This window comes from Toxotes jaculatrix, chromosome 17 (assembly GCF_017976425.1).
Source record: "Toxotes jaculatrix isolate fToxJac2 chromosome 17, fToxJac2.pri, whole genome shotgun sequence".
Classification (NCBI taxonomy): domain Eukaryota; kingdom Metazoa; phylum Chordata; class Actinopteri; family Toxotidae; genus Toxotes; species Toxotes jaculatrix.
In genome coordinates this window covers 18,617,528-18,635,206 of record NC_054410.1, presented here as the reverse complement: position 1 = coordinate 18,635,206, position 17,679 = coordinate 18,617,528, and the positions used below count along the sequence as shown (strand labels likewise).

At 42.5% G+C, this 17,679-nt stretch overlaps 1 protein-coding gene across 1 annotated transcript; it reads right to left on the bottom strand.

Annotated features, from left to right (window-relative positions):
* Positions 1 to 1,730: 1,730 nt before the first annotated feature.
* Positions 1,731 to 17,246, bottom strand: LOC121196813 (F-box only protein 33). The gene is made up of 6 exons (XM_041059947.1): positions 16,693 to 17,246; positions 14,253 to 14,363; positions 12,745 to 12,905; positions 12,404 to 12,612; positions 11,996 to 12,293; positions 1,731 to 11,221 (listed from the first exon to the last, which is right to left on the bottom strand). The coding sequence occupies exons 1-6, from the start codon at positions 17,133 to 17,135 to the stop codon at positions 10,956 to 10,958; spliced, it is 1,488 nt and encodes a 495-aa protein (XP_040915881.1). The 5' UTR covers positions 17,136 to 17,246; the 3' UTR covers positions 1,731 to 10,955.
* Positions 17,247 to 17,679: the final 433 nt, after the last annotated feature.

Sequence of the window (17,679 nt, the reverse complement as noted above, 5' to 3'; positions counted from 1 at the left end):
TTTGTTGTTTGTCTGGTAAGTGGAGGACCCACACAAATCTGTAATTGTTTCAGCTTAATTGTGTAACACAGACACTCTAATCTTATAGTCTCATTATCCAGGCCTGAACAAGCTCTTTGTCTGAGCTCTGAACAAAGCAGAAAACAAACTAAAATTAGCCACTGAGTTTCCCTGTTTTGTCGGCATGTGCCTGCATGTGTGTGTGTTGTGGTGAAAATATGAATGTCAAACATCCACAGCGCGATCGTTCCTGTCGGTTACATCCAACTGTGCACGTTAAACTGTGCCTCTCTTCAGAAATCGCAGCGTGGATTCAGCAGCCTGGTCTGAACTCAGGTCAGCTGTACCTGTAGGTAACAGAATAATTGCAATTCAGTTACAAGCCTCACACTGCAAGCAGACAAATCCTGTTAGCATTTTGTGACTCATCTAATTACATTGTAATGATCATTGGGGCGTTGACTGGTTGTGAAAGAGTTACGAGAAAATTAGGTGAAGTTATTTCCTCCATCACCCTTATTCTTATCCATGGCTTCCATGTTTTTCAACCAGTTTTACAAGCACCATGTGTCCGTGGTGCCACCAGAATCTGTCACTCGAGTGTAAATCTTCCATTTGAGGAGTGAAAAGCCTTGTTTCTTATTAAACCTGAATGTGGCTGGATTGAATGGTAAACCAGTGGGATGGTTACAGTTAAACATCTGATATTTGTATTATGTTGGTATATGTATATGTACCATTCTTCCTTTTTTGTTGCTGCTCTGTCTCCTCTGGCTCAGTCTTTCAGTATCTTTTTCTCTTCAACCCACCTCATCTCCCTCTGCTCATCACCAACCAACAAATTTCCCTATATTTTCCCACTGTTACGTTGTCATGGCGACAGTGGTTGAATCTCATTTGCAAGTGTTTCATGTTGCTTCTTCACTCGAGGGAAAGCCCTGCAGTGCAGTGTCGGGATGTGTTACCGAAGCCCTTCTGGAGCGAGAAGAGCTCATTTTAGTGTTCCCTCCTCCTCTACTGCCCTCCCTGTGACAGAGTGTGTTTCTGTAGCTGAACGATACGCGAGGTGTCGTGTTTATCTCTGTTTTATAGCAGTGCGTATTTAGTGTGTTTTAGTTAAACTGTGATTGTTTCTCCTGAGGTAAAATCTAGGGTGTTAGTCCTTTTCAGTTTGACATTAACTGATATTAAATATATTTTTGCATATAAGGAACACCAATCCTGGAACTGTTGATATTTGGGCTTGGTCTCTTTGTATGTTTGGCCTACGTTTGATCAAGACTCACATGACTCCTACTTGGAGTGACTGAGGCTGGTGGTTTCATCTCTTATTATTTTTAGTTAGGTTGACTTCTTGTGCTCACAATTTGCAGCACATGGTGTTAAGCACGTTGGGTTAAGGATGCTGGGAGGTACTTTCTGTGGAGTTTTATTTATTTAACCAGATTATCATTTGTATTTGTTCCAATTTAGCTCAGCTACTCCACGGTCTTTCCATGTGTGCCCTGGAGTAGTACACTGATCTAGTACATCCTGTTTTATTTCACCTCCATTAGTGACCTTGTTTTTATGTATTATCTCTAAAGCTCTCATAGATCAATTTATTGATCTGTTTGTTGACTCAGCCATACAAACAGTTTATTAGTGTCAGTCTGACTGAGGTCTGGGAATTTCTGGTGTAAACCCAGAGAGCTGCTGAAAGTGAAAACAGCAGGGAAACAATAAGACAATTGAAGCTTTTTTAATGCTTTTATTCACTGACTAAAAGAAGAGAAGCATTCATTCAACATTGATTCCGATCAACGTTCGGCAGGTTGACCCCTCAAGTGTATGCCATCTGTCAGTCACAAGGTTTTACATGGAGGTTTGTAACGTGTCCTCCCTCTTCTCCACAACAGCACCATGGATCAACACTGTTCTCATTGATACAATCTGTCCTCTCAGCTGGAGAGGACTCTTTGCCTGCAGACTAAATCCAATAAACAGCTGGGAAGATTTCACATCCGTTTCATATGATTTCAGTTTTTAAATTCATCAAGGATCAGCCAGATTCACCACCAAAATGCTTTTTCACATGGACACCAGAGGGGACTTTTTGTGGTAAAACTTGTCTTTGCTTGGTCATAACAAATCATAATCCATGCTGTTGAGTAACCAATCATCTGGAACTACACCTAGTTCTCTCTGAAGCATGCAGGGGAAAGTTAGAAACTACACTTGGATATTTTCAAAGCGGTGTACAGATCAGATTTGAACGTTTTAGAAAGATAATAAGATGTATTTGAAATCTGGTCCAGCTGCATTTTGGGTTATGTCTGGTTCCCTGCTTACAGAAAGAAGGTAAAACCCACTGCTATGTGCTCACTTTAACAAACACAATCACACAGGAACATAACGCTCAGAATATTCAACATTAAGGATGGTAAAACCATTTTTGCAAAAAACACACAACAACATAGCTTCTGATTTACAAAGTCTGTGTGATTTCATAATATACTTCATGTTCATAAATTGAACCCGGACATGTGTTGCATAAGAGTATACCACGGTAATGCATTGTTGATACCTATACAAATATGCACTATGTGAGTTTATATATCTATTTATATAGTTTATATTTCTTCCTCTATGGTTTTCTAAAGACGCAGCCGGGCGCTGTCAGCACTGCTTGTGCTCCTTTGTGGCCACTAGTAAGACTGCTGTTATTGCAAACTGTCCTGATTTTAAACAAATGCACAACATTCGTACCACGATAAAACTGGGGCCGTCTAGCCAGTCTCACAGAGACCAAGAGTGAGCCCGCCGTCACCGCTGCTGTCGCTGGGTTGGCTGACCAGAATCAAAAGATCTTAAAACTAAATGATAAGATTTCAGAAATCATCATAAGGCCAAGTATTGTCATTGCAAGTTCTTATTAGATTACGTCTTCATTTCTACTGCGTGACAGTGAGGAAAAGAAAAACAAAATATATATATATATTTTAAAAAAACTGAAAAAAAAAAAAAAGAGCGTGGATTATATGCATTCCTCTTGCATAGTTGTGAGGCTGGACTGGGCAGCAGGCCTGCCTGCCTGGCTAATTAGGAGGTTTGGCTCTCCAGACTTGACAAGAAAGACTTTGTTTACAGGCCAGAAACATCAGAGCCACAGTAGCTGAGATCTAAATGAAGATAGTTGGCTGACACTGAGCATGAATATCTATCAGGTCCTTGATATAGACAGGCGCTACTGACAGACTTTGGCCAGGTTATGCTATCAAGTGCCATTTTGCTGTTTCTTCTCTAGAACTACAGAGAAGCAAGTACATGACGATACCCTTAATGTTCCAGTCACGCCGGGATCATCATCATACGCTGGCTGGAAAAACAGTTTTAGTGTCAGCTATGGCTAAAAGTGAAAACTGGAGAATCCAAACTTCCTCTTTAGTTCTCAGTGTGGCCAGTTGCAAACGGCCTCGCTCTGTGTGAAACTCCCTTTCACTGAGATTATAAGTAGCCTCATACACATCTATCTATATCTGATACACAGGACTGATTTTATACCAGTACAATGCACATCCAGTGTTTTTCTCCACGCAACACAAACATGTATCAGGATGTTAATCAGATTCTTCACATTGCTGCCTGAGTCCAGCCCTGTGTTCAGTCTTGCATGTACTGGTAATAGTCTATGGTCTTAGCATTTAGATTTAAAAAAATAAAACAGACAGGAAGAGTCTGAAATCTCACATTGTGATGAGGAAACCCTGTCTCTTCATGGTAATCCTTTCAGAAACATTGAACCGTTCCCTGAATCTTGTTTAGGGAAGGTTTTAGGCCCAGAACCATCATACAACCTCTTTTCTACAGCTATTTTTAAGTTTACTTTCCAAAACACTGCCAGCATCCTGAGAGTCGAGATCACAAACTCTCGAGCTGGCATCGAATCTGAGCAACAGCTAAAGTGGAAATGAAACTGGTCATGTCTGATGTGTGTCTGTCTGTGGCCTGTGTATAGACTGATGCAGATCTGACACAGTCTGCTCTGCTGCTTTGGTACTAAAATAACACACACACACACACTTCGGTCCATGTCAATGGGATCGGTATTGGCTATGAAGTATTAGCACTGATGTATCAAGAAGTATCTTTGTATATGGGCCCGGTAGGACAGATAAACCCAGATCCCTGTATATCTACAGTTCTGTGATCACGACACAGTTTTAATAAGCTGTCAAGGCCAACTGTCTCAGATGGACTACATTAGAGGCCAGCTCTGTGGATTCAATTACCCATCAGGCCACAGGGGCCCTGCTATCTTCCAGGATTTCTCTATGAATGCATATAAAGATCAAAGAAAAAACAAAAAACAAAACAAAAACTTAAACAAGTTAAAAGGGCTGTTCGAACTGGCTGCAACCACATGAATGTACAGTAACTGCTGGTAATGGTCTCCTGAATAACTGACACCCCATTTCCCCTCTAGAGCCTTCACACCTGTCATTTTAATGGCAGAACGCTTTCACAATAAGGCTCTGCTAGCTGTGTGTCAATCAGTCTTTCTGTGTTAACACAGTATAGTTATACACAAACGTCCGTCTGCATATGGTGTATAAATAAGTCCAGCTCAGACTCCAGGTGTCCCTGTGTATCCATACTGAATATGTACTGTGACTTCTGCGTGTGTTTACGTGTGAACTAAACATACAGACTATGCTACTCTTACCGCGTTGTGATGGTTTTTTTTTGGTTTTTTTTTACTGGAAGATTGATTCAATGAGTGAAGCCAACTGATTTTATGGGAAGAGCAGCTAGTCCTTATATTTAGCACAGTCAGTGTGGAGTGCTTTCACTTGTGACCTTTTGTGTACCGGACACAAAAGGTCCTTAAATGGCCTCAGGACGCTGAAGCATCCAGTGAAAGCAAAGCTTGGCATCGCAGAAAAACACACATTAGAAACACAGTTGACCTTTGAAATAGCGACACACTTAAAAAAAAAAAAACAAAAACAAAAAAACACTTCTAAATGTTCTCACACCTCCACTCTGCTCAGACCAGCTGGTCATCTGGTGTGACTGTCAGTACTCGTTGCACGCCCGACCCCTCCAAAAACTGACCATTCAAAAGTGAAAAAAAGAGTCTAACTTCCATGCAGACACCGGCCACGTAGTGAACTGTTTGCTAGTCAGATGGCCTGAGCGACCCCCTAAGTGGAATGTCCTGTTTCTAGCAGATCTCTAGCAGCAAATCTTTACAGCCCAGGACGAAACACTCCCCTGTCAAATCTGACCTTGGCCACAGGCTGGCAGGGCCATACAACATGTCACGTCAGGCACAGTGGCCTTTGTCCCAGTTGGGAAGCTACAACGTAGCTTGTGGAAGCATCTGAGGGAGTGTTTGGTCCCTGACCCGTTCTGAGATTGAACCAAACTCCTCGCCCTCCTCGCCTTTAGTTTTACATTCACTCACTCCTCACAGTGAAACAGGTGATGGAGAGAAGGGGAAAGGGGAGGAAATATGGTGGTGAGTAAATGTTGTGGACACAGTCCAACTCCAGACAGCTCTGCTTAAGCCTCTGACAGTGCAGAACTGCACTGCACTGGACAAGAGAGGAGGCCTTACTTTGCTCTGTCATGCCACAGCAACATGCGCTGTAGATTCAGAGATTCAGGAATTTGGCCACAAGTTGTGCAATAATGCTGCTCACCCTTACCAAGTAACATATGTTGGACAGGAATGTTCAACTGTGGCTTTCATAACACACCTTCTATATAGCAAGTGTGAAATTCTGAATTAGTGAACGCAGGGTGCAGCCACTAACACAACATTAGCCAAACCTTTGCGCACAGGTCTGCTTTGGTCGTTGTTCGCTCCAATTACAGAACGAGAGTGTTAACATTTCATCTAGTCCAGCGCAGTTTGGACACACAAGCATGGAGTGGTGGTAGTCAGTGGAAGAAACCAGGAGTGGAGTGGAACCACGTGGAGGAAGGGAAGAAGAAAGAAATAACAGAAGAGAAAGTACTAGAAGGAGGCGTAGAGGAGAGAAGAATACTGGACCAGCCTCCTGCCAGTGTGTGTGTGTGCGGGCACTTCAGATAGACTTGTGTCTGGGTTAAGTTTGTTCCACTGTGGTCTTTGGCAGCTTAAAACACATCAAGGGAGGAGAACAGATCCAGTGACTCCTAATATTCAAATGAGTGAGCTAGAGGCCTGAGCTATTGTTACTTTCCGTCCTACTCCTCTTTTTGAAAACCGATTGTACCCTGAGAACGAACGATTTCTGTTCCTGTTTCCTGCTGCAGGAGAAGTGATAAGACTACACTGCTGAACATGAACAACTCCCCCCCAAACCCCAATTAAATACACACACACACATGCATGCAGGAAACATACAATGGCTGCACTGCTGATAACCTGTTCATACACACATACATTCATAACTTCTTATTCACACGTTTCTACTGGATACACTTGAAAGTCTTACATGAAGATACAGGCACGCTCCAAGAAAAATTAAAACACGTGCTGAAACCTCTACCTACTGTAGCTCATAATGCTGCTTCCCTAAAGAGTGAACTAACAATCACAGCAACAACTAACATACATACATCACAAAGCCAATAACTTGGAGAGAGCAAAGGTTTGAAAAGCAGTGAGACTCCAGAGGCTTTCAGGCACAAGGTGGCTCAATATTTAGCTATTTTAGTGATGACACACAGGGACCAGGGACAGGTCGTTTTTCCACTGACAGTATTTTTCTAAATGCTATGCCATACTGTGACCGTGTTCGTCTCCTAATGTGTCAAACCCTATCTGAGTGTAAAGTAATTTGCCTGTCGGCTTTGCCTCACTGGCAGAGCTTTGTCTCGCCTCTTCGCTCTTAGCAGGGACAACACTGAGTTCTTTCCATGCCGTCTTCACTAAAATTTTGGTGTGTTTTGGCGAAAAGAAAAAAAAAAACCCCCAAAAATAGCAGAAACAATATTTAAAAAGACATCGTTCTGCAATGCCTTACTGCTCTCATGTGTATTATCTACATAATCTCTGTCCCCCCCCTGCGTTTGCAGCCTATAGGTTCCTAAAATAATTCCATTTTAATCACAAATAGTCAAACCATCAACTTTTGACAAAGAAGTTGTCAGAGGGCCTCCACATAGTTTCAGTTTATTACAGGCAGAAACACTGCCATAAGGGCTCCACTGGACTGCCCAAACAGTGAAATCTGACTTCTAGTGTGGAGCCAATAACATGGAGACTTGAGAAGACAGGAACCACTCGTGGTGGGTGGGGATGGACTCTGGAAATTCAGCTTGTTAATATCGGTTGCTGGTAAACGTCAATTTGCTTAGCTGAGATGACTATCTAGCCTGATGTTACATTCTACTAGAACATTGCCGTGACTGCCCTCCTTATCAGCTGATGACTATACAAAACACAAACCTATAAAGAAACAAACTTGAGCTATAAAATGAGGGATGAGAGGATAAATAAGAAGAGGGGAGGAGGAAGATAAGATAAAACCAACATATTTTGGTCTGAATGTGTTATGTTGGTATTGCTCTCCCCTCTGAATATGAGAGTACAGATCTATATACACAGCCACAGACATCCTTAAAAGGAACTCTTGGTACCAAAGTGCATTCATCCTGAGATATGGACCAAGGACTGGAGAGATTATCATGGCTAAACCATCAAGGTCCCTTAACAGACGAGCAAACATTTGGTAACCACAGGCCCATTACCAGGACCAATTCATTCTGAACCATGCAAAGTGCTGGCATGCTGTGTAATTCTGGTTCCATATCAGCCCGTGGAAAAAAATAATAATTATCACAAGTCAACCACGTAAACTAGAGACCTTGATATGAACCTTCACAGTCTACAATGCCATTGCCCTGACCTCAGACTGAACTGATGCACTGTAGTCACTTGGGAGGGTGACTTTCCTAACAATAGCCAGCTGACAGCATTTACTCATGAATGGTAGGTGCCCTTTAGCCCACCCTACCTTTGATCCACCAGTTAAAATCCCAACTCAGCTCAGGAAATGCTTTCATAAGACAGCAGTGCACCACAGTTGTCATAACCACTCAGCAGTCACAACATTGGAGCATCACATGGAACCATACTAGGCCCAGTTATCTTCTGGTGATACTCAAAATGATGTTGCATGAGACATTTTGTCAACAATGCCTGGCTTGAGCCACAAGCATGACATGCTAGCACTTCCACAGAGCCTAGATAACATTTATTTCATTACTAGAGCAAACGCATTCACTCAGTGATTTTTTAAAAGGATAGAACTGGACAATAAAAGAGAGTCATGCTTTCACCCTCGTTAATGAATGCCTGAAGAACAAGCCAGCTGCACAGCCAGACAAGATCCACTGTGCCAGACAGAAATCGTTTCACCCAAGAAGACTGACTGCATTCAGTTCAGACATTAATTGGGCCCAGCAGGTCCTCTATCGACAGGATGGATTTCTACCGCTCCACGGCCACTCTCTGGCCCCCACAGCATCTACTGGAGATATAAAATGTGCAATGAGCAGACTGGTTTTGCCATTCTTTAGCCTTTATCAACCTAAATCTTTGAAAACAAATGTATGATTAGGTTTGCTGACCCTCCAACCAAGGCGGAGTGAGGGTTCATCAGATGGCAAGATAAACAACATCATCAATAACAGCGACAACTGCATCCAGAAAACAAGGGGCTGTTTCCAAGGCAACTGTGACTCAAGAGGAAATTAAATAAAAAAAAAAGACCATTTCTCACATTATCTGATTGTTTCACACACCCTACGCGACATCATCACCACCACGGTTGTGGTCATAGTGATGTTAAAAGCCTACCTGAGACTGACAGAGAAAACTTTTCGCCACAAACGACCCAAAACCACGTTGTGCTGTAGGTGCCATTTCTCGAGGAAAAAACAAAGCAGTCTTGGCTGTCAGTGGAACCTACAATGTCCAAACTCATTTATTTAGCAACCCTGACTGTTGGCAAGATATAAATCTGCCAAAGTTCTGCAGCAAATATAACTATATAGTGAGCCTTCAATAAAAAAAAACAAAAAACCTGACTGACTGGCCGACAGAATGAGAGTTAAGTTACATTCAGTGCATCCTTTTCTTTTCCCTGTTCTTAATCATTAAATGTTTTACTCCAAAACAATAACTCCACCACTGAGAGAAACCGGTTCCTACCTACAGTACTGCTAGATTGACTGCAAAACCTGGGTTTGGTATTTGCCACCCTAGGACGCTTTGTCTACAGAATACTGGTGCTGTTTTAGCATGGCCTTTGGAAGTAGTCAGAGATATCTCAAAACACGGATATATATGGCATATGAAGTGAAAACCTATTTCCTCTATATACAGAAGTACTTGAAGATTTTTTTTTTATCTCAGAGCCCTTCATATTATAACGCACACTCCTCTCCTTTCCTTTGACTTGATGACTTGACATTTCAATATAAAGAGGCTCTGGAACCAGTGATACTAGATGTTTTGACCTCTAGAGGAGAGCAAAGGCAGCTATATTCATCCTGAATATAGAAAGAAAGATGCAATGATTTACTACCAGCACACTACAGATCAAAACAAAACAAAACACAGTAGTGGTGTGCTGTACTGTGATGGGCTGAATTTTCATAGTTTGGCTCTGAATGTCAGTCGGAAGACGAGGCTCCCTATTCAGTCGACTAGTGAGGTTTCCCAAAAAGTCGACAAGTGAGCAGGGTGGGAAGTGTGCTGGCGGCAAGCACGTAACAATATTCTCCACAACACCATCGGTAAGGTGCTCAAAACCCTTAGTAAAACCATTCGGCGTTGAAATGCCACTCACTTAAGGATGATCTGAGTCATGGCACTGACATGGCTGTTGCTGAAAACTGCATTAAAACTGACCAGCCACAGTCAGCCGTTTCACACTGGAGATTCCCACCCTGCTGGCAAGGCTCTCAAACTAGTGGACAAGTGCACAAGGTGCTCTCTCAGAGCAACAAAAGAAGCAGCGAAGGTTGTGTTACCCAGGAAGTGATTGATCGGTTAGTTTACAAACTCCAACTTTCGCTAGACTGGAGCAGACAGACAGACCGACACAGAGCACAGGATTTTTTTTGTAAAGAAAACTAGTTTCACAACTAAAGCTAGAAGCTTGTGTCAGAATACCCGCCCCCCACTCCAATTCCACCTGTCCATTACTCAACCCACCTGCCTGTCCTGTTCTAGCTGTGAGCAGGATAATAATATATCTGTATTTAAATACATACAAAGCCTATACAGGCAAGGGAACTACCACACAGGAAAAACGAGATTATACACAGCAGGGAGAGATGGAAAACAGTTAAATAAAAAAGAAAAAAAAAACAAAAACAAATCAAGGTTACATTATACAGAGGCTCTGGAGGTTATTAAGGTGAAGGAGAGAAACTGAGCTCTGAATACTTGTTGTGGGCAAGACCAGACCAGACAGGGCCATGCCAGACAAGAAGTGGATGACCCATTTTAGCAGACGAATTAAAAACTCTTATGACTCAAGTCTTGTCTGTGATCAGCGATCACGGATTGGTCTTCCTTCAAAATTAAATTTTAATTATTCCGTTTTAATTGGATATTCTTAATTGCACAATTTATTTAAAAGATCAAAGACTGAATCTGTTTTCCAAGTCACCAGTAACCAGATGATCAAATGGCAAAGCAAGAAAACAGGGAATCTGTTGGAAAAGGGTCAGAATTGTGTGCTAAAACCCCTGTGAAAGAAGCACAAAAAATAAAACTAAAATAAAAACCATCAGCTCACATCAGTTCACATGAATTTACTTTATAGATTGTTTTAAGATCTGGTTTAGATTTCTCACTTGGGTCTGCTTTTGGTCTGGTTAGGAAGTCTGAGCTGACTTGGACCTGGTGGGTCTGGCCTGGTCTTGACACAGTTTAGGCTGTGATGTGTTGGATATTCCATCCTTGCCTACATGCCCATGCTGAAGGCGTGCAGCTCGCGGTGGAAGTGCTGGGTGGGTTCGGACAAAACCAGGCCAGAATCCAGGCAAGGGTGCCAGACGCGGCCGAGGCCCAGGGATACCTCCTTGACCAGGTTATGGACCGGATCGCCTTCCATGCACACTGACTGGTCCGGGTCAAAGTCGATGCTCTCCTCAGAGACAGTCAGGATGCGGAGACTGGAGCCTCGCAGCCGAGAGATGGCCACTAAGTTGTGGGACCACACAGTGTAACCTACAGAGAAGGTGGGGTGAGGGAGGTTGGACTTATCTTGGCAATATCAAGGACTAATAGTAAGATATACAGCTTTACACTCAACATACCATTGGCTACAAACCATGACTACATAAATCATGATATGATGATGGCATTATTCTTTTTATTTATCAGCTCCTTTTATTTATGTATGAGCTCAGATAGATCTTTGATCTTATTCCACACACACACACACACACACTCAGCATCTGTAGGATAAAGTGGCAGTTGTTGAAGGCAAGCGCTGACTAAACAGAAATATTAATTGAATCAAATCTGTTACACTGACAATGGATGAAATGACCATGTGTCACTCGTAGTGTAACCAAGCCCCTAGATTATAACCACCAGTTTTATTGTTTGGTTCCATACGAATGCAAATGCTGCTCTATATCTGCCGGATGTGTAAAACTGTTTGCTAGATATAACAACATCTAATAACATTTTAGTGTTGTTTACATCTTCCTGTACTGCCCCCACATGGCCAAAAAAACCATTAATGCAGTTTAAATGATTGGCCTCAATATCTATTTATAGTTACCACACCTACAATTAATGATGCCATTGAAAGCAGCACATCAATTCTGGGAAGTTCCAGTTTCCTCAGATCAACCCAACCAAGCCTGAACCAGTTTAGAGACTATACAACTACTACAACTATTATTGTGTTCCATCATAAGCAGAGCCAGCACAGACCAGAATGACCATGAAGCCAACATACTGTGTATCCCTGAAACAACAAGCAGGACTCACCATGTATCACCAGAACAGCCAGCTGAGTACATCTCCATGCCAAGAGGACCAACGGGTCTTCGTTTCGATTGACACTGAGGTCAGGGAAGTCGGGGTCATCCCTCAGGAGCAGGAAGTGAGTCAGCGTTTTGTTGTACTGCTGAGAGATGAGCTCCAATGTGGCATCAGTCACCAGCGTGCTGTAACTGTCCAGGTGGAGGCGCTCTAGAGGAAGGCTAGGTTTTAGGACCCTGAGGAGTTCTGAGCTGTCGACCTCCAGGGCCATGATGTACACTCGCAGGTTGGCACTCACACGAACCTGGGGAGTGATGTATTCGAGGTTTATTAGAGAATTTCAACAATCACTCACATCTTGTCATCAAATAGAGCTCCTAGAACAGAGACAATCACGGGCAGTTGTTGCATTACCAGCGCCTTCCAGTCGTCCTCTGTAGCTGTCCCTTCTAATGGTTTGAACTCCAGGGCAGCGCCGTTGAGCAGCAGGGAGAGGCGATGCAGTGGAGTTCGGCGTGGAGATGCCAGCAGACCGCAAAGCTCAGATGTCAAGTCAGAGAAATCCAGAGCCAGAGAATTAAGATTAGAGAGCCGATCTAACTCTGATGGTGAGATGAGGGGGCCTGAGGACAATCCAAGAAAGGTGACATGTACAAAAATACTGTAAGGTGCTTTTCTTGCTGCAAATTTTGAACTTTGAAGGGATTATTCAGTCATGTAGTATATACCAGGCTTGTGATTTACCAAATACATACCTAGCTGGTGGTCCAGTAAACTGAGGTGCTGCAAGGTCTCAGCTGAAGGATTTGACAGGCAAGCTAAGGAGCAGGGAGTCACCAGACCAAGCATGAAGCTACAGGACAACCACTTCAGCTGTCTGCTGTTAGACAACAACTCCATGAACAACTGCTGGATTCTGCAGAGAGCAGAGGGGACGGGTTAATGAACACAGGCAGTAAGAAAATGAGCTTAAACTCACTTCACCAACATAACCGCAGCTTCCTTCAAGGCTCTTTTTAAAAGCACTGAGACCTGTTCATGCCAGTTCAAATGAAAGCTAATATAAATTTTATCTTGAAAATAAACGCTGTGGGTGAAGAAAGAAAAACATGACTGGGATATAGATTTCTGCCAAGAGAAAGTAACACTAATAACACTGAGAAAATGTAATATTTTTATGCTTTTATATAAGAAAGTAAGACATATGAAATCAAAAAGAACACTACTGCCTTGAACCTATATAATTCAGCTGAAACAATTACTCTACATGCAGGCTAGTGGGCTCAATTACATTTCATCAGACCTGTCCTACAAAGCAAAACACAGAAGGTATGCACTGACATCACAATGCCACCCACTTTGCTACCACCGAGTTGCAAAACAAACCCACACTGGTTGCTATGAATGAGAAGTACTGTGATGTGGAAAAGAAAGTGGCAATCATCTGTAAACAGCCAACAATCTGCGTATGCTGAAAACAGTTGTGAAATAGCGTTTTAATATATGCATGGACTTGTACGTGAAGCAATATCACAGAAGTAAAATTACACCAAACAAAGTCCATACTGAGATAACACTGATGCCAACAACAGGGTTAAGTCCTCAGACTCGAAGCATGGCATGAAGATAACTTAAGATTTGACCACAGCTTCTAAAAAATGTTCTATTAGGGTCAATATCTGCTAATTAGCATGTTAGCAGACTGTGGCGTACTGAATTATTTTAAAAACATGACATCATCATTTGCAGCTCCCAGCCTCTAAACAATCCCTCTCTCTTCAGTGGCTGTGATCCACAGAGTCTGCACCTTAGCAGTCTAGACAACAGTATATCAGCAGTTTGCTGACAGAACGCTGGCCACACACAGTGAGTGTGTGTTTGATGCAGACACACGGCGTGCTGTGCTGATGCTGGAGATGCTGCAGGCCCTTTAACTGAATGATGTCAAACTGTCTTGTGAACATCTACCCACTTTGTAAATTAATTACCATTCTGAGAAATCAAACGACACACTGCTTTCAATTCAACAAGGGGTCCAACAGTGCCATTTTGTAAGTAATACTCCCACATAAGCAGCACTAAATGTCAGTGGCTAAAGACAATAGCCATTGTTTTGTCAAACCATGCTCAGTGATCAATCAGTCACGAAAATAATACCATATTGCAGTCTTATATAAAGGGCGTTATCTGGATAGAAATAACTACTGCATCTAACCATGTCTGACATTCTACAGAAAATATCTTCTATGTCGAGTGTGCTTACTCATTGATCTTTTTGTCCCCCTGGTGAATTTGGTGCAGGTTAGAGCTGTCTAATAGTCCCTCCTGCTGGAGAATACAGGTGTCTCCATACAGACTCAGCTTCTGCAGGTTCCTAGAGAATGAGAGAGAGACAATGTTAGAAAGACAGAAAGGAAATAAAAAGCTCTATCTACAGAAACATAGCATCTTCCATGTGGAGTCATTTATCAAACATCTGACTCATAAAAAACAATTACAGCCCATTAAATTATTGTCTGTATCCTTAACTTACCGACTTGACAGGGAATCAAACACAGTCATATAACATCCCCTACAATGCAGCAATTATCTGAAGAGAACGGTTTCATTATCATCTGTTTGTTCTGTCAACATTTGTTTAAGCCATTACTGGTGCTAGCTGTGTATCTGGTTTTATCACGCATAAGGGATGCCTGGTAATTTTCAACAGCAGAGGCAACAGCAGCTATACAAGAAGTCATGTGTAACCACTTCCAATCCAAACAACTTCATAAGGCAAACTGTGGCCATCTTGTTCAATTTAATCTAGCCCTGGTTCTGTGTATTGCTGAGTTGTCTGCACAGAATTATAGCTGCCCTGCTGCCTAGAGCCCTTTCCATCCCTATACCCAAAATAGATTGGCAACAATCAAGCAGCAGTCTATATGCCAAAAGCTGAGGCTTTGAAAAGCAGTCAAGGTAAGCATAGGCCAAAATGCACCCAATTACCTTCTTCTGAAGGCAGTCTGCATCTGTTTTGACATTGCCGTTCAGAAGATCAGCACTGTAAGTTGTGGGAAAGGATTATCAACCACATGTGTGCCATGCAGTAACACATGACATAGGTCTACCTATTAGGTACTGTTTATATTGTCTTTGATGCAGCCCACTTCCTGTAAATCAGCTGAGAGCTAAGTTTCACAAAATGCCTCTGCAGTGAAACTTAAAAGACTTGTGTGCAGCTACTTTGTGTGCAAAACCGCTAATAAAAGAACAGTAAATTATCTCTTTTCATTATTTTGAAACTGTACCAGTACCAGTAGAGTTGGACCAAGGTATTGAAAGGAACACAGACAGCTTCTTAACATGAGAGCTGAAGTCAGATATGGCAGCTGTTGAGTGATTTGTCCTGATCAATGGTCAGTTGGTTTGAACTGTTCCTGAGTAACACTGAAATACCACATAACATCCATAGCTGAGTATGGCATGTTTTATTATGACCCATTATTAAAACTACTCACCCAGTTGAGATTTTGTATTTGCTGGTTTGTTTATAGAACTCTTTGAGTTTCAGTAAAGACTAGATCCCAGTTCCAAACCATAATCTACTACTCCACACTATGTACTAAATTCTGATGTTCACCGCATCTTTTAGTATACAAAAAACAACATATTTTGTTTTATATTGACCGTTGTGAACCAACCTATATAACCTTGTTAAGTTTCTAGACTGTAAGTTGACAGTAGCTTTCTAAGAAAGAAATGAAAACGTTTCCCTGACTTGATACTTTATTTCTGGTGAAACAATATTGTCCATGAACACCACACTCAAAAATTAAGCAACGTCAGTTGCTGATGATGAGCACTGACACACATAGTGACAACTGAATGTAGCCAATATTGTCACTTTTCAATGGAAACTGCTCAATAAGAAGGATTCAGACAACAGAAATGGTTTCAGCCCCCTCAGCAGAACGAAGACATGGCCTGCAAAGCTTTGGATGGCTGCTATTTCAATACTACAAAGCACTGTAGAGAATAATAGAGAAAGTGGGAGAAGCTATTATAGAAGGTTCTGCACTGAAATCAGGAATCTTGACATTCAGTAAAGTTGTACATAAAAGCAACTACCACATCAGAAACTGTCCAAGTGGCCAAATTTTATCTATGTACCTCATTAGTGATTACATCCTACAATAACCAACGACATACCAGAGCTAAATATATACACACATACACTGTATATGTGTGTGTCAGTGCTGATATCAGCAAGTCACAGCCAACAAAGCCTTCTCTGGCTACCACCAGTTCTGCATTGTATCTGGTGGTACGGAGAGACCAAAGTAACATGGAAAATAGAACTGGCAACAAAAGAAACGCAGACGTGCATTTGACTTGACGTGCAGTGACACTGAAGCATACATTACACATGCATTATTTCTGACGGCAATTAATATAAAATGAGGTACAATGCTATTATTTTAACAGTGTCTTCAGACACATAAAGGTAACGCTAGCTACTAGCTCCACCGCAAAGACATGACCTGATTACGTAACTCCTAATGTCAGGGTTTGTTTATAGCTAAGCTAGCTAGCTGCTAGCTTACTGCGACGAACCAAATACTGAGACATTTCAACAAAAACAGAATGTGTCATGTGAATTCCTCAAACTGTTTAAAAATAAACACTCAGAAAAAAATGTCCTGAGGCAAATGTGGCGTTACCTGTTGTTGCGGATGCTGGTGAACACACACAACACCTGGTCCAAATAGGTGGCCATGGCGTCTCTCCATCGCTCGGAGAGTTGCGGGTCGCTATCGGGACCGGGAGGTTGGTCCATCCTGGTGGACGACGGGTCGTTGTTGAGGGGGCTGAGGTAGCCTTCCACCGGTGCGAGTTCCAGCTGCAGCTCCCGCACGAAAGAACCGAACTTCCGCATGAGGAACTCCAGCCTTGGGGTCTCCTCGGAGCTGGAGCCGCCGCCGTTACACCCACCGCCTATGCGCAGTTTGAGCTCGGTCCACAGCGCGGGGTAGAAGAGACACTCCCTCCATCGTGAACACACGGCCGAGGCCCGGAGCTTGTCTCGGTCGGACAGAAAGGAGAATATATGGACGATAAGCTCGCTGGGCAAAGCCATGGCTCCGACACCCCCGCACAGAGCCATGGCGAGCTAAGAAAGACGCTGTCTGAAAACCAACCAGATATAAAACAAATGTTACAACCGTTTTTTTTTTTTTTAAATCGGTGCTGCAACGGCTAATAACAGCGACGCTTCTTCCCCCTCAGTGAAAACAACCCGTTTTTCAGCTTTGCCTTCAATACTATTGGACCGCACCACAGTCTCTCAGTGCACGGGGAACAAAACAATCCTCATAAATATTACAAACATTTCTCTCATGTTACACATGTCGGTATTTGTGTTTCGTAAAATTGCGGTTTTATCAATCAAATCATATTAAGGCTTTAGAGATATTTCCGCCATATTTTTTTAAAATCCGCGATGCATCTCTGTGTTGTCAAGTGAATGGTTCAGTCCTGAGTTGCTGTTATTTTTGCCATACTACCATGCTCCGCAGGAGGGCGGTGTTTCTAGACAATTGAAAAGCTCGAGCCAACACGTGATTTTTATTTTGGAGCTGGTTCCCACCCAGACACACCCCCTCCGGTTCATACTCCGCTTCATACTCCGCTTCACAGGGAGATTACAG